Source organism: Salarias fasciatus, chromosome 8, assembly GCF_902148845.1.
Source record: "Salarias fasciatus chromosome 8, fSalaFa1.1, whole genome shotgun sequence".
Lineage (NCBI taxonomy): Eukaryota > Metazoa > Chordata > Actinopteri > Blenniiformes > Blenniidae > Salarias > Salarias fasciatus.
Genome location: NC_043752.1, coordinates 6,152,376 through 6,169,881, shown reverse-complemented (window position 1 = coordinate 6,169,881; position 17,506 = coordinate 6,152,376). Strand labels below are relative to the sequence as shown.

Below are 17,506 nucleotides of genomic sequence, written 5' to 3'. Positions count from 1 at the left end.
TTCAGGGACTCTGAACTCCGTTGTTCATTTGCATCATTGACACGAGGCAGATGTCCTACTCTGCATGAAACACAGAAAGGCAATTTTAAACCACTATGAAGCCAAAGTCAATCTTACTGCCCAAGGGGCCAAATTATGACTGAATAATTCCAAAATGAGGATACGTTGGGGTTTTTTTTTTTGGCAATTTGTTTCTGAAAATGTTTAGTTTTTAACTAACTGCTGTGATTACAGAGGATTTATGTCAGAATTTTTTTAAAATGTGGTTGTCGTACTTTTCATCTCGTGGAAACCAATATTGGATAAACTGGCTCCATCTGAAGATGCGGGCTGGAAGTCTCCCGTGGCGCTCATTAACCTCTCACTGGTCTGGAGAGCTGACATGATCCCTTCCTGGCTCGTCCCTTTTTCACTTCTTATTTATTTACAGTGGAGAAAGTATTAACGTTTCATCTGTAAGTTCAAATCAATCAGCAGTAATGACACCGCTTGTAATAAACCCACAAGATTTGATGATAATTCCTGTTGACGTTCAAGAATTCTACAAAAAAAAAAAGAAAAGAAATAAACCTCTTTAGATTTTCCAGGAAGACATTGTGAGAAAACAAATATACTGACTGATAAGTCCCGGCTTAGACTGGAAACTTGTGAAATTTCCTTATTTTACAGATCAGTTGTACAGATTTACATATTGTGTGGGTAAAAATTTATTCAATAAATGTACAGATGTACTATACAGAAGTATGAAATTCAAAGTGAGCTTTAGAGTCAATTCTGCTGTAAGTACAACATAGAAATATATCACCCAAAAATATAATAAAAAAAATATAGGTAAGTAAGGCAAGTAAACGTTAAAAAAGAAGTGTCTAAATTATATTTAATACCACTAAAATGTGCAATATAAAGTATAATACACATGATTGTCACTTTCTGGTATGAAGGTCTTGAAATGACTGAGCTGCTTCAGCGCCACCTGCTGGTATTAAAGCTGTACAGACACATTAAACAGCTCTGCCTTCCAGTCTGCCCTCAGGACAAATACAAAAGTTAAAAAAGCAAAACGGAATTACAGTCAAGCTGGTTGGAGAGTTAGTCTACGTGTAAGAACCCGGCACTGACATCCTGTAGATACAAGAACCTGTCTCTAAATACAAGATCCTGTTTCTGCCAATTACGCGCGCACACAGTTTTTACGCGCACACAGATGTGTTTACGCACAAATACACCACAAGCGCGGAACAAAGTCCAGACGCACCAGTAAGATCAAACACGCTCAAGTCACAAAACACACGCACAACTCCTCTCGTGCGCCCAAATACTTTTTCTACAACACAGACAGAAGTGATTTTCTGCGCAGCGAAGGAGAGGAAACGCTCCTCCGATCTCCCTGTTTTTTTTCCTGCCCTCCAGGATTCGGAGAGACCGGAAGAGAAGGGAGCATACCGGAGCTGGCGAGGCTTCAGGGGTTACCGGATTTGGACGGATCGTGAGAGATGACCGAGGCCGAGCTGTACACACTCTATAAGGGCGTTTACGTCCCGTCGGCGCTGCACCCGCCGCACTCGCTCAAGTTCTACGAGGACTTCACTTTCCGGCCGGACGACATTCTCGTCGTCACCTATCCGAAGTCAGGTGAGACCTGCAGCGGGTTTGTTTCAGGACGATTTGTGGTCGACGCCTCTAAAAGTCCAACTTTCACCGTCTCCGCGCGCCAAACGCTCCCTTTACGCATGACGCACAGAAGTGGCTCCGGGGGTTTATTTAGATTTCCTGTGATTTATAGAGAAAACTCAGTTCATGTTAAATGTTTTGAGATACTGTATTTGACTTTAGAGAATAAAAGAGGAAGGGAATGTGTAATAAATTTAAAATACGTGAAATATTTCAGGGAAGAATGTTGCTTATTGTATTCTGTGTAATCGCTCTGAACGAGCTAATAATCAAACTGCTATCACGTGATTAACTAATGCTCTTTGCCTCTGTTCACGTGATCAGTGAGCGTTCATGTAGGGGCGTTACAAGATTTTTTTTTTTAATAAAGTACAACAATTTAGAGTAACAGCATGTTTACAGCAGCAGTTCTCAAACTGGGGTCTGTAAGCCTAAGTGTGGGGGTCCATGAAACAATTCCAAATGAATTAATATCATGTTGTATTAGTAAAGAAAACAAGTGCATTTATACTGAAAGACTCTTAAAAAGTCCTGCCTCCTGTGTGCAGGGACGACATGGACCCAGGAGATCATCCCGCTGGTCGTCAGCGGAGGGGATTCGGCTTCGGTGGAGACTCTGCCCAACTGGGACCGGGTCCCGTGGCTGGAGGAGAACCGAGCCTGCACCCTCAACCTGGAGGAGAGGCCGTCTCCACGCATGTTCACCACACACTTCCACCACAACATGATGCCGCCGTCCTACTTCCAAGTGAAGCCCAAGGTACCCCGACCAGAGCCTGGAGGGTGGACCGCTGAGTTTTTACCAGCTGATATTTAAAACGATCGGACATTAAAGGCAAATTAAATGAATTCAGTTCAGTTTTATTTCTATAGCTCTGAATACAAAACAGTCATGTCGCAGCACTGACAGAGAAAATTCGACTGAAAAGACAGAGAAACTGGAAGCAAAACTGGAGCTTTAGCACGTTTTGAGTCAATGTGAAACAAGACAACCAGGTATGAAACGACTTCTGGATCTCACATGTCGCCTGCAGGTGATTTACGTCATGAGGAACCCCAGAGACGTGTTCACGTCTGCGTACCACTACTTTGGAATCACCAACTTTCTGGTGAAACCGGGCACGACCAGCGACTTCCTCCGCAAGTTCCTCGACGGAGAAGGTTCTTCTCATTCTCACATTACCTGCACGTGTTTGTTAGATATGGCCTCAGGCGGGGTGATGGATAACTGCGTATTCTCTCCCTTCCAGTCATCTTTGGGTCCTGGTTCGATCACGTGAAGAGCTGGCTGAACGCTGAGCAGACGGAGCGCGTGTTGTACATCTCCTATGAAGAGATGATTGAGGTGAGGAGCATCTCTCTAACTGTGGGGGAGTTGGCGCAGCGACGATCGCTGAAGGGACGGCTTCGTTGAGCAGGACCTGAAGGGCTCGGTGGCCAAGATCGCTCAGTTCCTGGAGAAGCCTCTGAGCGGAGAGGTGGTGGAGAAGATCGCCGACCGATGTCTGTTCAAGAACATGAAGAAGAACGCCATGTCCAACTACTCGCTGGTTCCCCCTGAATTCATGGACCAGACCAAGAGTGAATTCCTCAGAAAAGGTCAGTTCTGCAGACGAAACGACTGAGTTTTACAGCCTTCGAATACTTGTGACATTTAACCCTGCTTTGTGAAGCTGTGATTGAATTCCTCCTGGTGTGTGTGCTGCTTTCCAGGAATCGCCGGAGACTGGAAAAACCTGCTGACAGCAGAGGAAGCGGAGCGCTTCGACCAAGTTTACAAAGAAAAGATGAAAGATGTCAAATACAAATTTGCATGGGACTGAAAGGTATTTTTACCAAATAATAATGCTTGAAAAAATGGTTGAGAGGGGAAATTGAACACATATAATCCATGCATAATTAAATCTCAAAGTCTGACAAGTAATTTTTTTAACAGACTTTAACTGACTGAGTAACTGCATGAAGGATTTCTTCTGCTGCTCCATGAAACAAAAGAAGGAAAAGATTATTGATTATTTTGGCGTGTCTGTCCACTGAGGTGGGTTTGAAGAGAAGAAAAGAAAACTTTCAACTTCAGTTTATTAGCAGTGGTGCTCAGAGCCAACGAGAGAAAACGGCTCTTTAGCCGAAAACGCTCAAACTCTCAGTGTGGAAATGGACGAAATGCAACTTAAAAAAAAAAAAAAAAAAAAAAAGATGGTGCGTGCGCACCGCAGCCACAGTAAATACTTCTTCTGCACATACACGAGTAGAAAAACAATAAAAAAAAATAAATTCACCAATATATCACTGTTTGCAAAATATACTGTAATATATTGCAAAAATATATAAATGAGCCACTTTTACTATACTGAAAAATACAAATGTCAAATCTCATAAAGTAGGAATATTTTTCCTCATATATTTCACGATATTTTCCAACATATTTTTGTTTTGTGAAGAATAACAATGTTTGCCTCCAGAGTGTCATGACTCTCAGTCCAGATTCTCTTGGAACTTGGTAGTTTTTTTAATTGAGAATCACCCGAAATAACAATCCAGCTCCATCGTCTGTCCACAGGAAAGTCTGTTTACTCACCACTGTTACAAAAACAACCAACAGCGCCAACTCGTGGCCGGAATGCTAACTACAACATCTTCAGCATGTCTGCCGTTTCCATGCAAACAGACCTGGTTCTCAAAATGTTGACGTGTAAACACTGAACTATCTTGATTCATTTTCACTTGAAAAGTTGTGGTTTAATCTACGCCTAAATCTGACAGAATGGACACGGTATTTTGTTTCGAGAACGATTATAATTGACTGACATTTGTCTGGTATCTTAGCATCACAACACACAGACCTGCTCTCCGTTACATGAAGTTTCCCAAAAGCCAAAAATGATGGATGTTTAATGTACAACTGTATAAAAACCATTAAAGGTTCTGCTGAGTGTTCTATTGTGTTGAGTGTTGAGGTAAAAGATGGTTTTGTATTGCATTTGCAGAATTATTCTCCCCAAACAACCCAAAGGATTTTTAGATCAATAATTTAATATTTTTAACTCAAAGGCAAATAAGAGGAGAGAGAGAGAGAGAGAGAGAGAGAGAGAGAGAGAGAGAGCTGCCCTAGCAACCGTTGCTAGCAACAACAACAGTGGCAGCCTCATTTGCATATTGCTTTGCTCTGGCTGTGATGTCATCAGTGATGTCATCAGACAGCTTCAACCTGCAGCTTCCTCTGCTTCTCCTGTCACAACTACAGGAAGCCCCCAGTGGAGCAGCAGCTAGAGCACCGACAGAGCAGTTTTCGAATCGATAGTTCACGTTCACTGAAGACACATTCAGAGTGAGCACCGACAGCACCGACTGACACATTAGATAGCAGATTTACGTTTTGTTCAGCACATTAGTGAAAATGACTGAATATCAGCATCCCAGGGGGAGAGGAGGATTCCCCAGGAACCCCCGCCGTCGTAATCAGTGTCCTCCTGAGCTTTTACAAATGCGCGCTCATATTGATGAGCTGATTCAGACGGTTACAAACCGTGAAATGGAGATTCTGGAGTTAAAAAAAGAACTGAGGGAGAAAACAGGAAAATGTGAGGATTTTCTTGAAGTTCAGAAGGAGCTGATGAAAAGAAGTGGCCAACTGGAGGAGGACCAGGGAAAGAAAAACCAGGAGAGTCAACACAGTGAAGACAGATCAGTGACAGAGGAGCTCCGCAAGATGTCTGAACTGCTGCAGGCAGAGAGACAGAAGGCGACCAGGGCCGAGACAGATAACCTCACACTCCAGAAGCACATTGGAGACTTCACAAGAGAAGTGAGTGAACTGAAGGGGAAGCTGAGGGACTCAGACTTGATGCTGTCTCAATATAAGAAGGAAAATGGGAGGATGTGTGCGATGCTAAAGAAATCGTCTGAGCTGCTGGCTGACCGAGGAAAGCAGGAGCTCCAAACAGAACAGGAATGGAAAATGAAGCTTGGAGTTCTTGAGAAGAAGCTGGAGCAGGAGGTGGAGGAGAGGAAGAGGGTGGAGAATGAGGTGTTACTGGCTGAGAAGTCCCTCCGGGCTGAGATGGAATCACTCCAGGCTGACAGAGAGTCCCTCCAGGTTGAGAAAGAGAGCCTCCGGGCTGAAATGGAGAAACTCCAGACTGAGAAGGAGAGCCTCCGGGCTGAGCTGGAATCACTCCGGTCTGACAAGGAGACCCTCCGTTTTGAGAGAGATAGCCTCTGGGAGGAAAACGAGAGCCTCCTGGATGAGATCGAGTCCCTCCGGGCTGAGAAAGAGAGCCTCCGGGCTGAAATGAAGAAACTCCACATTGAGAAGGAGAGCCTCCAGGCCGAGAAGGAGAGCTTCCAATCTGAGGAGATCAGATTACAGGAGGCCAACAGGGTTTTAGTGGAGACAATCGAGGCCAAGAAAGAGAAGAAAAGAGGCTTCTGGAGGCGTCGTGGCAAGAAGAGACACAATGGAGAGAAGAAGGTGGAGAAAAAGACTGTTGTCTCTGAAGAGACAAAACATTCAGACGGCAAACTGACACCTGAGGGCACCATCACAGCTTCAGGGACCGAAATAGTCAAAGAAAAGAAAGAACTCAAAGATTTGGAGGCGCTGGCAACAATACAGGACACCAAGAAGGACCACGAGAACGACGGGCGCAAAGGTTTCTGGAGAAGGTTGTTTCAGAGGAGGAAGAAGAGTGACCTTGGTCAATAAGGAGGAGGCTGCTGCTGGGGGGCCGGCGCTTCTACCATCCAAGGCAGAAACATGAACTTTGCAACAGGAACATCGATGGCGGCATTATACTGTTAAGATCCGAGGGCGCATGAGGGATGCGTGCACATAGCTGTAGGGGAGCTTTACACTGGCTGGGTTTTCTCCAGGTGCTCTGGTGTAAACACAACAAAGAGTCAATTCGAGCATTAAAAAATTAATAAAAAAATAATAATTTTTAAAACACAATTGTTTATGGTGTCAAAATGTGTGATCATTTGGATTTCAGCGAGAAAATGTCTCTCCAAAATCCATTGGAGCAGAAGGGAGAAAATTCTGCACTCTCCTCAATCAAATGTATCTGGAGAAAAACCTGTCTGAGATCCAGAAACCATGAAAGCTTTGTGAGAATCACAAGGAAACCCTCCCCAAACGACGAGGGATCATGACCATGGCACTCTGAAGAGATTATTCTCAAGTGTCACGTGTTTGAACAATGTTTTTTGAATTTCATTTTATGTTGAGTGTGCTTCTCCCATTGCAACTGAATCAAAGAGGCCCTGACTTAAATCAGCAAACTTTTCACTGCGGGAAAAATGCTAGTTATTACTTTATTGAGCCCTTAATATATATTAATTTCAGATTTAAACAGTAACATATTCGCAGCAAAAAACAATCGAAAGACCAAGATATTTCCTGATTATTATTTCAAATCACGAAATATGTCAGTTTTATTTTTCTTTACATTTTGACAAGTTCAAGGCAGAAAAAGATTGTCACAAAAAAAAGCCCTTCCTTTAACAGCTCTGATTTCAGAATTCAGACTTTGTCGACCACAATTTAGACATTTTCTTCAAAACATTGATTTTTTTTTTCTCAAAGTTAGATTTTTCTCTGGTTTCTTCTTTCATTAATTCACTTTGTATTAGTTTTTCTTTACTTTTTTCCCACTCAACACTTCATAGAAGCACAATACATTGAAATTGCAAGAAATTAGATGAATATATTTATAATCAAATCAAATGCAATCCTGTGACTGTCAGTTTTGTTGTCTTGGTTACATATTTTACTCTAAATCTTTCCAGGTTAAAACAACAATAAAACATTTAAACATTAACATTAAAAAGTTCCAGACGAAACAGATCCTTTAAATTGTCAATTGTAGAAAACCAGCCTACTGTCAGATCTGCTCAAAATGATTAATTCTAAAAAAGATTATTTAAAATAATAATTTTTGGGGGGGTTATGATTAAGAAACGTATTGATAAAATACTTAACCATTTAACTTTCCAATCAATAGTTACCCTAACCACTAACCTACCTCTGATCTATTTATTGTTTTTTGCTTTTCAGTGTTCGTACTTCCTGCCTTTGCTCTCATTTCACCACTACCGGTTGAACCACATCTTCATTTCTTTTTTTGACTCGTGTCTTAACTTGGTAACAAATGAAGGCTTCTTTATTGAGCTGTGTGAAACGATCTGTTGAGACGTTAAAGAGTCTATAATTTTCATCCATTCATTTTTATTCATCTATCATTTTATATCATGTTAGTTACACTTCCAAGTTATCATATCAGTGTGGTTCCAGAAACGTGCCCTGGAGCAAATACTGAGTAGTTTCAGAAACTTTCACAACTACAGTATATATATATTCTTTGAAATCTCTAATTTCCCCCCCACTACTATAAAACTGTGATCACAAATCTTTCTAAAACCTTAGCTTGTCAATGAATTATCGTTCCCGACATAAAACTGTCATTAAATCCAAAAGTTAATGTGAAAAAAATTAAGTGTGACTGCTTGAAAGGAAGGTTTTTAAATGCAAACTCTTTTTTAATGAGCATATGGGGGGAAATTCTCTGTTGTCAAATCTGCAGTACCAGCAGGAGATGTGTTTTAGAATATAATATAATGTACAAACAATAAAATTGTTAGCAACTGTAAAATTTTTTGTATGTTTTTTTTAATTGAAAGGTTAAAAGAAAGAGTGGCATTCAGCCCCGGGTACATCTGAATTTGTAAGGAAGTAAATAACTAAGTACGTAAATAAATAAATCCATTTATTTTGTGCTTTTGTTTTTTTGAAAACATGTTTCATTGGATTCCATTCCAGATCAGTGCACTTTCCAACACACCATTTCTATAATTTTTTTCAATGTTTATTTATTAACCCTGTGGTGTCAGTTTCCTGTCAGTGCTTCTACAATTGAAGAAATCCAGAGATTCCCTATATATCCTACTTTAATAATAGTTTTACCGTGTTTCACCAAAGTAGACCTTGAGGTCAGGTTTGGCTCAGGAAATCGCCTGTGAAAAATGCAAAGAAACGCCGTGATGCTGCATGATGCAGAAGACCAAATCCATCTGCAGGCTTTGCTGTGAGCCACCCTGCCTGTGACGCTTTCATCAGCCTGGTGTGATGAACACAGAGAAACACAGATCAAACCATCAGGGGTGAAAAATGATGTTGCTGGCATCATAAAGGTGTTAACTGTGTGATGCAGCCGCCTTACAGAAGAAGGAAGAGATGCAGCCTTCAGTCGAGAGGAAGTAGAAGAGAATCTCTCTGTGTGAGTTGCTCCTTGTTCTTGTTGGTTCTGCTCTGCTCACCGTCATGCTGCTTCTCTTCAGCCTTCTGCTGGTCCTCACTGGACTCACAGGTCAGTGTGTGTGCTTGACATTGTTGGAGGATTGTTGTCACTATTCACTTTTCTTTTTTTTTAGTTAAAGCAACATCTGTGCTGGTCTTCGCATATAATATAACCATCCTCTCACTGAAATGCATTGTTGGAGACTTATTCCGTAACGGTCCAGCTAAGCTTAAGTGGTTCCGATCTTTACAGATGTTACAGATATCTGGAGCACTAAAGAGTGTTTAGTGTACATTAGAGATCAGGCAGGCGGCTGCAGTCGCACGTAGAGGGCAAAAGCTCAAACTGAAGAGTGCTTCAAGAGATGAAAAGTAGCAGTGAATGGACTGTTTCTGTTTTGTTTAGGTGTACATGTAATGAGATATGTTTGTATTTATGTAGGCATTTATGATTGTTTAAATTTGTTTATATTGCATATGTTTGTTTATATTTAGGTAGGTACGTGATTAGGTGTATTTATAATTAGGTATATATGTATTTGGGTATGTGCATATATAGATGTGTACATATTAAAATGTGTTTGTATTTGGGTACATATACATTCAAGTGTTTTCTCATTTAGGCATGTTTGTATTTAGGTGTGTTTGTATTTATTTAGGTATATTATTGTATTTAGGTTGTGTATATGTATGCAGATGTGCGATATTTTTTTCCTCTCTCTTTCTTTCTGGATTAACTTTGATACTGCAGCTTTTAAAAGGTACACATTTTTAAGCATCCGTCCATCCGATCTTTTCACTCTATCCATTTCTTCGTCTTGGAATACTGCGTCACGGCGAGGGAACGAGCATGTGCGGCATGAGAGAATGTACACACTGCTCTCTGAACGTCACTGTCCTCGGACAGAAGAGACACGGCACCTTGAAACTTCTGAATGACGTGTTTCTTGTTGCAGGAACCCGGAGCTTAGTTACAGTCAGTGAGGTGTCAGCGAAGGCCGGAGGATCCATCTCCATCCCGTGTCTGTACGAGCCACAGTACACATCCAGTATAAAATACTTGTGTGTGGGTCCTGAGTGGCTGCTGTGCAAATACGTCATTGTAACACAGCAAACATGGAAATCTGAAAAGAGATTTATGATCCATGATGACCAGAGCCGACAAGTTTTCACGGTGACCATCACTGACCTGCAACCTCAGGATGCGAGCTACTACTGGTGCGCTGTGGAGAGAAAAGATCCCGACATTAAACAGTTCTTTAAGCTCTCAGTCACTACAGGTAAGAACATCCACTCCCCTTAAAATCTTGAAAAAAAAGTTGAATATCTTGATGGAATCAGTTGTTTTTCTTTCCTGTCAAGGTGTGCCTGGACTTCATGTTGATAATCAGGAGGTGAAAGGGTTCATGGGAGAAGACCTGACCATCAGCTGTTACTGCAGTAACACTGGAGAAAGCCAGTGGTGCAGGCTGGGAGGACCCTGTGTAAAGGGGTCGGCTGGAGAAATCGATTCAACCTCAGTGATCATCAATAACAACCACGATGGCGTTTTCACTGTGACGATGAAGAGGCTGAGGACCGAGAGCAGCGGCTGGTATTTCTGCGCCAGCGAAGGTCTGCAGATGCCTGTGCACGTGACTGTCGAGCACAGACCTCCGATGAGTGAGTGCAGCACTTTACATTTGATCAAGAAACCTCATTAACATTCAGCGTGAAACTTCTGCCAACCTTTGTGCTGCTTATTTTTGCAGCAACAAAAGTGTTAACCACCTTTTCACCCACTTCTGAAAGTGTGAGCCTCACCACTGTGTCTGCAACAAGTCAGGTTCCCACAACGGTACAACATGGTGGCAACAGGTGAGCGTCTGCTGTGTGTCAAAAGTCTTCAAAGTTTAGGACGAAGCTGCAAGAGAGCTGCAGGGCAAGAGTCACTGAAGATGAACTCCATGACTTTGCAGAGACTTTTGGCCTCTCTGAGACCTCCCGCTAACGGTACTCTATGGCCCTGATCTCGCTGTGAAAGCTTTGGCTTGACGTTCCACGCTGAGACTTGTGGAAGCTAACCTTCGACCGTCACTGTCGATTTGGCTCGTTTACCTTAATGAACATGGTCCCGATACATCAGGGGTGTCTTTCAGATCAAGCAAACTACTGGGAGAATTTTTCCTGTTTACATCAAAGTTGAGTAAATTTTCATTGCTTGTTGCTTTTTACTTTAATCACCACGGTTCAGATCCTGACCTCCCGTCTGAACCAGGGTTTGAATCCGTACCCCTGCCAAGGCGAGAGTTTGAATCCTGCAGGTTTCTTCCTGTGTTAAATTTCCCTTTAAAACTCCCTCGCTTGTTTGGAATTGTGTTTCCCTCCATGAACGTGCCCCATAAACCAGGCAGCTTTTAAATGAATCCAATTACTGTCACGGACCTTGGCATCGAAATAATTTGTGCTGATCACTAGCTACAACTTACACTTTTACTATTTTAACAGTGAGTAATAATCACACACAATCCGTAAACCTATTTAAAAGGGTTTTTAGTCAGAGTAATCATGCATTGTGTGTGCAGTGCCTTTCAAAACGCTCAAAGACGCTGTTCGAAGCAGTGCTTTACCAACTCGTTCAGCATGTTTTCACAGAGGTTCTATTTTCAAGAGTGACCAACCATGCAGCTCAGTACCAACATGTTTTACATCATATTTTTAACAAAGCCAGTGTCCACAATCAGATAATGAATAGAGTAACAGAGTAAGTTCATGTTCAGTCAACCACAAAGGAAAGCAGCAGTTTTCGGTGTTGACTGTTCTCACACGCTGCCAGAGTTCGGCGTCAAAATGACTCAGATCGAACCAAACCTCCATCGAGAAGCGGTTCGTCAAACCTCCTCAGGTTTAGAGAAGCCATAGAAACAAAGATACACTAAATAACACTGACCTGCCTGATGAAATGCAGAGAAACTGACATTTTCAATCCAATGATTCCTTTTAAAGCTATTTAAGTACAATTGGCAAACATAGACACTTTTTTAAAAAGTGGTCTTGGGAGGAAACAGCCGATTGACTCTGTTGGTAGACCAGATTGTCTCTCAGTCAGAGAGTTGTAGATTGACTGCCACATGTCGAAGTGTCCTTGAGCATGACACCGAACCCCATCCTGCTCCCCAGTGGACAGAGCGCCTTGCATAGCAGTCGCCTTCATTGGTGTGCGAATGTGACTAAGATCAAACACTGAGTACTGTTCAGTGTAAAAACACTGTAATTGAACATTTACCATAGTGCCTAACCCTGGAGCACTTCAACCCTCACACTCTGTCTGTGGGACTTCCAGTGCCTCAGGGGTGACCATCACCATCATCACCATCATCATTATTGTGAGTCTGATCTTCATCGCGATGGTGAACGTCGTCATCTTGCTCCGGTTGAAAAAGCGCAGTGAGTTTCCAGTTTGATCTCATCAATTCAGCTGAAAAAAATGCGTACAGCTTACACATTTTAATCCCCGAGTTTTCCTTCGTGTTTAGAGAAGAGCAGGACGCCACCGGCTACAACGGTAAGAAAAATATGTCCTTTTAATCACTTTTTCATGTCAGGCAAGTTGACGTGAATATTTACCAAATATATCAGTACAGGTATATAAAGATGCTCAATTTATATCATTTAAGCATCATTACAGCAAAAGGAAGTTTATTGCTATATCATTGCTGTGAGCTGTCCCGGCCACCTAACCTCCTTGGACTTGATCTGGTCTTGACCCTGACCCCGTTTCTTGTTAGAATGCCTTGAATACAACACTACTGATTGTTCACTAGTCGTCCTGTTTGTCCTCTTCAGGCAGCGGGGGAAATAACGTACAGTGAGGTGAGATACAAGAGGAAAAAACGCGACACGACAATTGTAAGTGATATAGACTCAGTATGATACACCTTACACAACTTTTTGTGTGTGGGTCAAAATATTGCATTTTTTTTTTAATTATAACTTTCTTCAAAAGTAGAGCAAGTCGTGTGAGAGAATATGAATCAATACTCATTTCAAACCTCCATTTTCACTCTGCTTTTCTCAAACATCTAGAGATCCCCTGCTGAGACGAATGAAGATGTCACGTATAGCACAGTGGTTATCAAGAAGAAGAAGAAGAAGAAAAAACCTCCACAGACGATAACTGCCGAAATGTGAAGACTGTGATCTGATTTGTCCATTTTGGGTTCTTTAATCTGTGCATTCTGTTCTCCATCAGATTGACTCAGGAAACGACCGCACTGCAAGAAGCACCTGTCCACACGCTACCGCTCGCTTCCTCTCCGTTTTTTTTGCATCTTTTGATGCCCCCACTGCTTCTTTCTCTGAGTCTTAAAATGGGTCATCTGCCGTCTTTTATTTTCCATTTTGAGGTTGATCCTGTTCCTCAGAGCTCTGTTTAGAACCAAATAAAGGATGCAGCTCGAGCGGCAGCAGGTTAGCAGCACGCGCGGTACAGGAAACCAACAGCTTTGATGTTTTCTGTGTGTTGTGCGTGTGTGAGTGTGTGATGCATTCAGGTACAGTGGAGATATTGTGAGTCATTGTGAAAAAGCTCAGCGAGGTCAGTGAGCATGACTGTACAGAAAACCAATACTGCCTCAGGACATAAGAAACCACGGCCTTCAGTTCATTTCTTCTCCTGTTCAACAGTAATCAGACGATCCGCTCACTCAATAAATGCTGCTCAACTTGAAGCTGAGCATCACAATGGCAAAGAAAGGTTCTATTTGAATTTACTTGGTACCAAATACAATACAGTCATTTCATGATATTTACAGCAACTTAAACTTTTAAGGAGGATAGAGTCTCCTGCTGCTAAATGTGATTGCACCCTCTGCTGTTTAGTTGAAAACAATACAATGCTGTCAAGGGGAGATAAAGGACCTCACACAATTTGGAGGACATTTGTTAGACTGTCTTGTTCTGATTTTACCTTGGCTGTTTGTTTACAGAAGACTGTCTTAATACGAGTATATGTTTCACCCAACAAAACAAGTTCAACATCAATTCACAAGACATGTTCTATTGTAATATTATTAAAGATAAATGTCTCATTATAAAGTGTCCGAAAGGGTTAATTTTTTTACTTCAGTGATTTTCAACACTTGTAATTGTATTATGAACTGTCATCGATTATGTTTGCTAATTTCATGAAAACGCACTGTAAATAAAGTTTTGATCTCACATTGGCTAAAGAAATAGCCTGAAGAGTCACCAGTCGAGGCCTGTTCACAATGCATAGATTCATATGTGAATGACACAGCACAACAAGAGACACTTCATGTTTATAAATCTACTCTGGATGCATGGATCTTTGTAGGGTGTTCCACAGGGACATACTTGGAACACTTTTATTCAGCTTGTACTATCTTAAACGGAATCAATCTATCCTGATTCAGTCTATATGATGATGATAAAGTGATGTAGAGGTCAGCTGTCATGCTTCTGATGACCCGCATCAAATAAATATGTAGCTGGGAACCAAGAGTTGTTAGTTAGTTGTCGTCTAACAAAACAATTTTTTTTTTTTTTTTTAAGATAAAATACAGGGGTCTAATTTATAAAATATTGTGTCAGATTGATAAATAGCATGAGCCCAAAAAATAATCTGATTTATAAAAGTGTGTGTACACAACATAAGAATTTCCTACATGGCATCAATAAAGTATTGACTGCTACAACATCCACAAGTTCAAATTCGACAACTAGCAAAGTTCAAAACACAAAGCAACAAATCATCCCTCCAGATGAAAGTTTCATTCCTGCCTGGGACACAAATACTTATCTTAGCAGTTTTTTTTCCTGTTTAATTGATGTGAGACACTGTCCCACACGAAACCAAGAAAGTTACTGGCGTCGACTGGATGTACTGATAAACAATCACACCAACATGAACGGTAAATGGTTAACTCTATAGTTTTACACTGATTGAACAGAGCCCAAATGGCTTACCAATTCTAGTTACATTCACATACCAATGGAGGCGACCGCCATGCAAGGTGTTCAGTCCATCCATGGGAGCAGCGCCTTGCTCAAAGACACTTTGACACAGCCTCGTCTGCCCTGTCTCTGTGGAAACAGGAAAAACAACACTTTTTGAAAACACTTAAAAATATGGTGAAACACTGCTATGCACCAACATGTGCAATATCATGACTCCAAGTCCATATTCACCCACTAGTGGCCCATCAGGAAAGCTACATCCGTTTTCACTTGAAACATTGTGTAAATGAGATGTTATAGCACCAGCTACTGTTTTGTTTTTTGTTTTTTTCTCCCTGATTTCTTTCCTTACAGGCTAGTCAAGCAAGACAACACTGCACAGAAAAAAGATCAAAATGTTTTTTTTAGGGATCAAAACTCAGTGACTTCAGTGTAAATGAATGGATACAAAAATGCTTCTCGGATTCCACGACAGGAGAGTTTTGATGCATTTTTCATCGATCTCTAACAGCTGATAGCAATATTGAAAACAAACTAAAAAATAAATAAATAAATAAATAAATAATAATATAATTGTGATGATGTTAATAAATAATACATTCTCTTCGAGTATGAGCTCACGTGCATAAACACAGTCAAAATTATGCGTAGGAATAAATGCAAAAGCACGAATACATGTATGGGGATGCAGTAAGCATTTTTTTTATTCAATATTTTATTCCATTTATTAAAGTTGTCGTCCAAAGTACAGCACTTGGTCGATCTCGCTTTTTTCTTCGCATGTGCCCCAAAATGAACGGCCGTTTAATTAATTAAGTTACTAAAACTAAGAATTAAAAAGATTAAAAAGGCTTTTGGAGCTTTTACAAGAAGATGCCTTTTTCAGAGCGGTGCTGCATTCACGGAGTAGAGGAGATAGTCGACACGAAAAATATTCGGGTTCGAATCCTTTTAAAACCAAATTCATTTATTTATTTTATCTCTATATTTAATGAAATGGTTCTACCTTTAAAAAAATAAAGCATTTAACAAACTAAAACGGTAACATTTAGCACCATAGTAAATGCAAATACTTAAAGTGGAGACCCGGTGTTTCCTATCACCTTCATGAGCGCATGAACGCATCACAGCGTTAGCTCCTAAATGGCTAATACGGAAACATCTTGTAAGTTTCGTTTCTCAGTCAGTATGTAAATTTTGAATGAGATACAGTGATATTGTCAATCGGGTACACTATTGCTGTCTTACGATGCTTTTCAGCAACCTCTAATGACGCGTTTGTGGAGTTAAAGAGCGAAAACATCACATCTGGGACAATGTTTGCTAACGTTAGCCACAGTAATGACCGTTTTCCTGGAATGAGATTCGCTTTCGGACCAGAGGAAGAAACATGGTGAAAGAAGACACATTCTCAGGCCAAACACCGATCCAGCCCAACTGGTGCCTCCGCTAAAAGGTAGCTTCACAGTCCCTTCACTCCCCTCTGCCACCTGGTCAGTATCACCCTGTTAGCACCTGTCAGGACACTCCCAGAGCATGTAAACACTGCATCATCTGACCCCAGGGCTGCACGAAATATGGATTTTTATCATCACGATATAAATGCACTTATCACGAAAGACGTGTGTCCACCACATCTACAGATCAAGTAGATCCCAACTGCAGGAAATGACAAACCAACAGGGTCCAGGTATAGCTGGTGTACGTTTGAGGCCAAGAGAAAGAGCACTGTTCACAAATATGCAACAATTCTGTTATACACCTGCGTCTACTATACAACTCAGTTCCTGCTCACGTGACAACCGTTTCAAGTTAAAATGGAGAACCTTCCTTGCATTTTGGGTGTCCATTTACCAAACCCACAAAGTCTGTGTGCAAGAGGCAAGACTGAAGATCAGCGCTGGTACTTTGGTCTTCCATGCATCGACGACTGATACCAAAGTCTTCAGTCGTACATAAAAAAAACCCTATCTCAACAGCATATCACAATATTTCACTATATTATTAATGATGTCTAAATGAATGTCAAGAAATTCTCATTTCTGTGCAGTCAGAAGAGTATGAGCCGCTTGTCTTTATTTCATCTCAATATCTGTTAAAGGGCCAAATTGTCTTCTTGTCTTTTTGTTGTTGCTAATATCACATTGTGTACTGTTGACGGTGATGTTTTTTTTATTCTGCATACCTTTACCATTAGCCACACCACAGCCAATCACCAATAGCAGGATATTCTTTTGATTCTAGGGAGTGTCGGAACATTTCAGTCAGTGCCATTAAAGAAGTGAAGTTCAGTACCCTGAGTTTCATTAGAAAAGCATTACAGGTCAGACGATTCCTCGTATGGCAATCGATGAAAGCTCTGGTCCAAGATATTCTCGGTAAGACTGCCAAACTTTATTGGATTGATCTGTTTTGCTTTGGACAGTATTTGTAAGTTAAAGGGATCTAGGTTATCTAGAAATATGTGCTGCTGGGGTTGGAAGATGCAGTAAAACATTAAAATTGTCAGCTTTTATGAGCTTCTCTCTTCCTGTATGTTGAACAAACACAACCTGGCATGGATCTGAGGTGACGTGGTTAGTT

The 17,506-nt window shown here is 41.1% G+C and overlaps 3 protein-coding genes across 4 annotated transcripts in view; all 3 read left to right on the top strand.

The window, feature by feature from the left end:
* Positions 1-1,247: 1,247 nt before the first annotated feature.
* sult2st2 (sulfotransferase family 2, cytosolic sulfotransferase 2) lies at positions 1,248-3,914 on the top strand. Its single transcript, XM_030098068.1, has 6 exons — positions 1,248-1,632; positions 2,220-2,431; positions 2,706-2,832; positions 2,922-3,016; positions 3,090-3,270; positions 3,385-3,914. Exons 1-6 carry the CDS (start codon positions 1,494-1,496, stop codon positions 3,492-3,494), a joined length of 864 nt encoding a protein of 287 aa, XP_029953928.1. The 5' UTR covers positions 1,248-1,493; the 3' UTR covers positions 3,495-3,914.
* A 4,943-nt stretch (positions 3,915-8,857) lies between these two features.
* LOC115393276 (polymeric immunoglobulin receptor-like) lies at positions 8,858-14,281 on the top strand. 2 transcript variants are annotated; one of them, XM_030098174.1, is made up of 8 exons: positions 8,858-8,945; positions 9,922-10,245; positions 10,328-10,627; positions 10,717-10,822; positions 12,288-12,391; positions 12,481-12,509; positions 12,791-12,853; positions 13,031-14,281. In XM_030098174.1, exons 2-8 carry the CDS (start codon positions 10,104-10,106, stop codon positions 13,133-13,135), a joined length of 849 nt encoding a protein of 282 aa, XP_029954034.1. In that variant the 5' UTR covers positions 8,858-8,945; positions 9,922-10,103; the 3' UTR covers positions 13,136-14,281. The 2 variants fall into 2 exon arrangements, with proteins under 2 accessions (XP_029954034.1, XP_029954033.1); XM_030098173.1 differs by having other exon boundaries at positions 8,881-9,035.
* Positions 14,282-16,096: 1,815 nt separating this feature from the next.
* The window catches only part of LOC115392835 (protein NO VEIN), a 32,151-nt gene continuing 30,741 nt past the window's right edge, over positions 16,097-17,506 (top strand). The window contains exon 1 of the mRNA XM_030097458.1: positions 16,097-16,379. The gene's annotated coding sequence lies outside the window, so the exon portion shown is untranslated. The remainder of the gene's footprint in view (positions 16,380-17,506) is intronic.

What these genes read in the sequence shown, in the direction of transcription:
- LOC115393276 (XM_030098173.1), top strand. Translation starts at nt 8,990, where the DNA reads ATGCTGCTTCTCTTCAGCCTTCTGCTGGTCCTCACTGGACTCACAG. An exon ending in CGAGCACAGACCTCCGATGA is followed by an intron (nt 10,628 to 10,716) that starts GTGAGTGCAGCA and finishes TTATTTTTGCAG; the next exon opens with CAACAAAAGTGTTAACCACC. An exon ending in GTACAACATGGTGGCAACAG is followed by an intron (nt 10,823 to 12,287) that starts GTGAGCGTCTGC and finishes TGGGACTTCCAG; the next exon opens with TGCCTCAGGGGTGACCATCA.
- sult2st2 (XM_030098068.1), top strand. Translation starts at nt 1,494, where the DNA reads ATGACCGAGGCCGAGCTGTACACACTCTATAAGGGCGTTTACGTCCCG. An exon ending in ACTTCCAAGTGAAGCCCAAG is followed by an intron (nt 2,432 to 2,705) that starts GTACCCCGACCA and finishes TGTCGCCTGCAG; the next exon opens with GTGATTTACGTCATGAGGAA. An exon ending in CAAGTTCCTCGACGGAGAAG is followed by an intron (nt 2,833 to 2,921) that starts GTTCTTCTCATT and finishes TCTCCCTTCCAG; the next exon opens with TCATCTTTGGGTCCTGGTTC.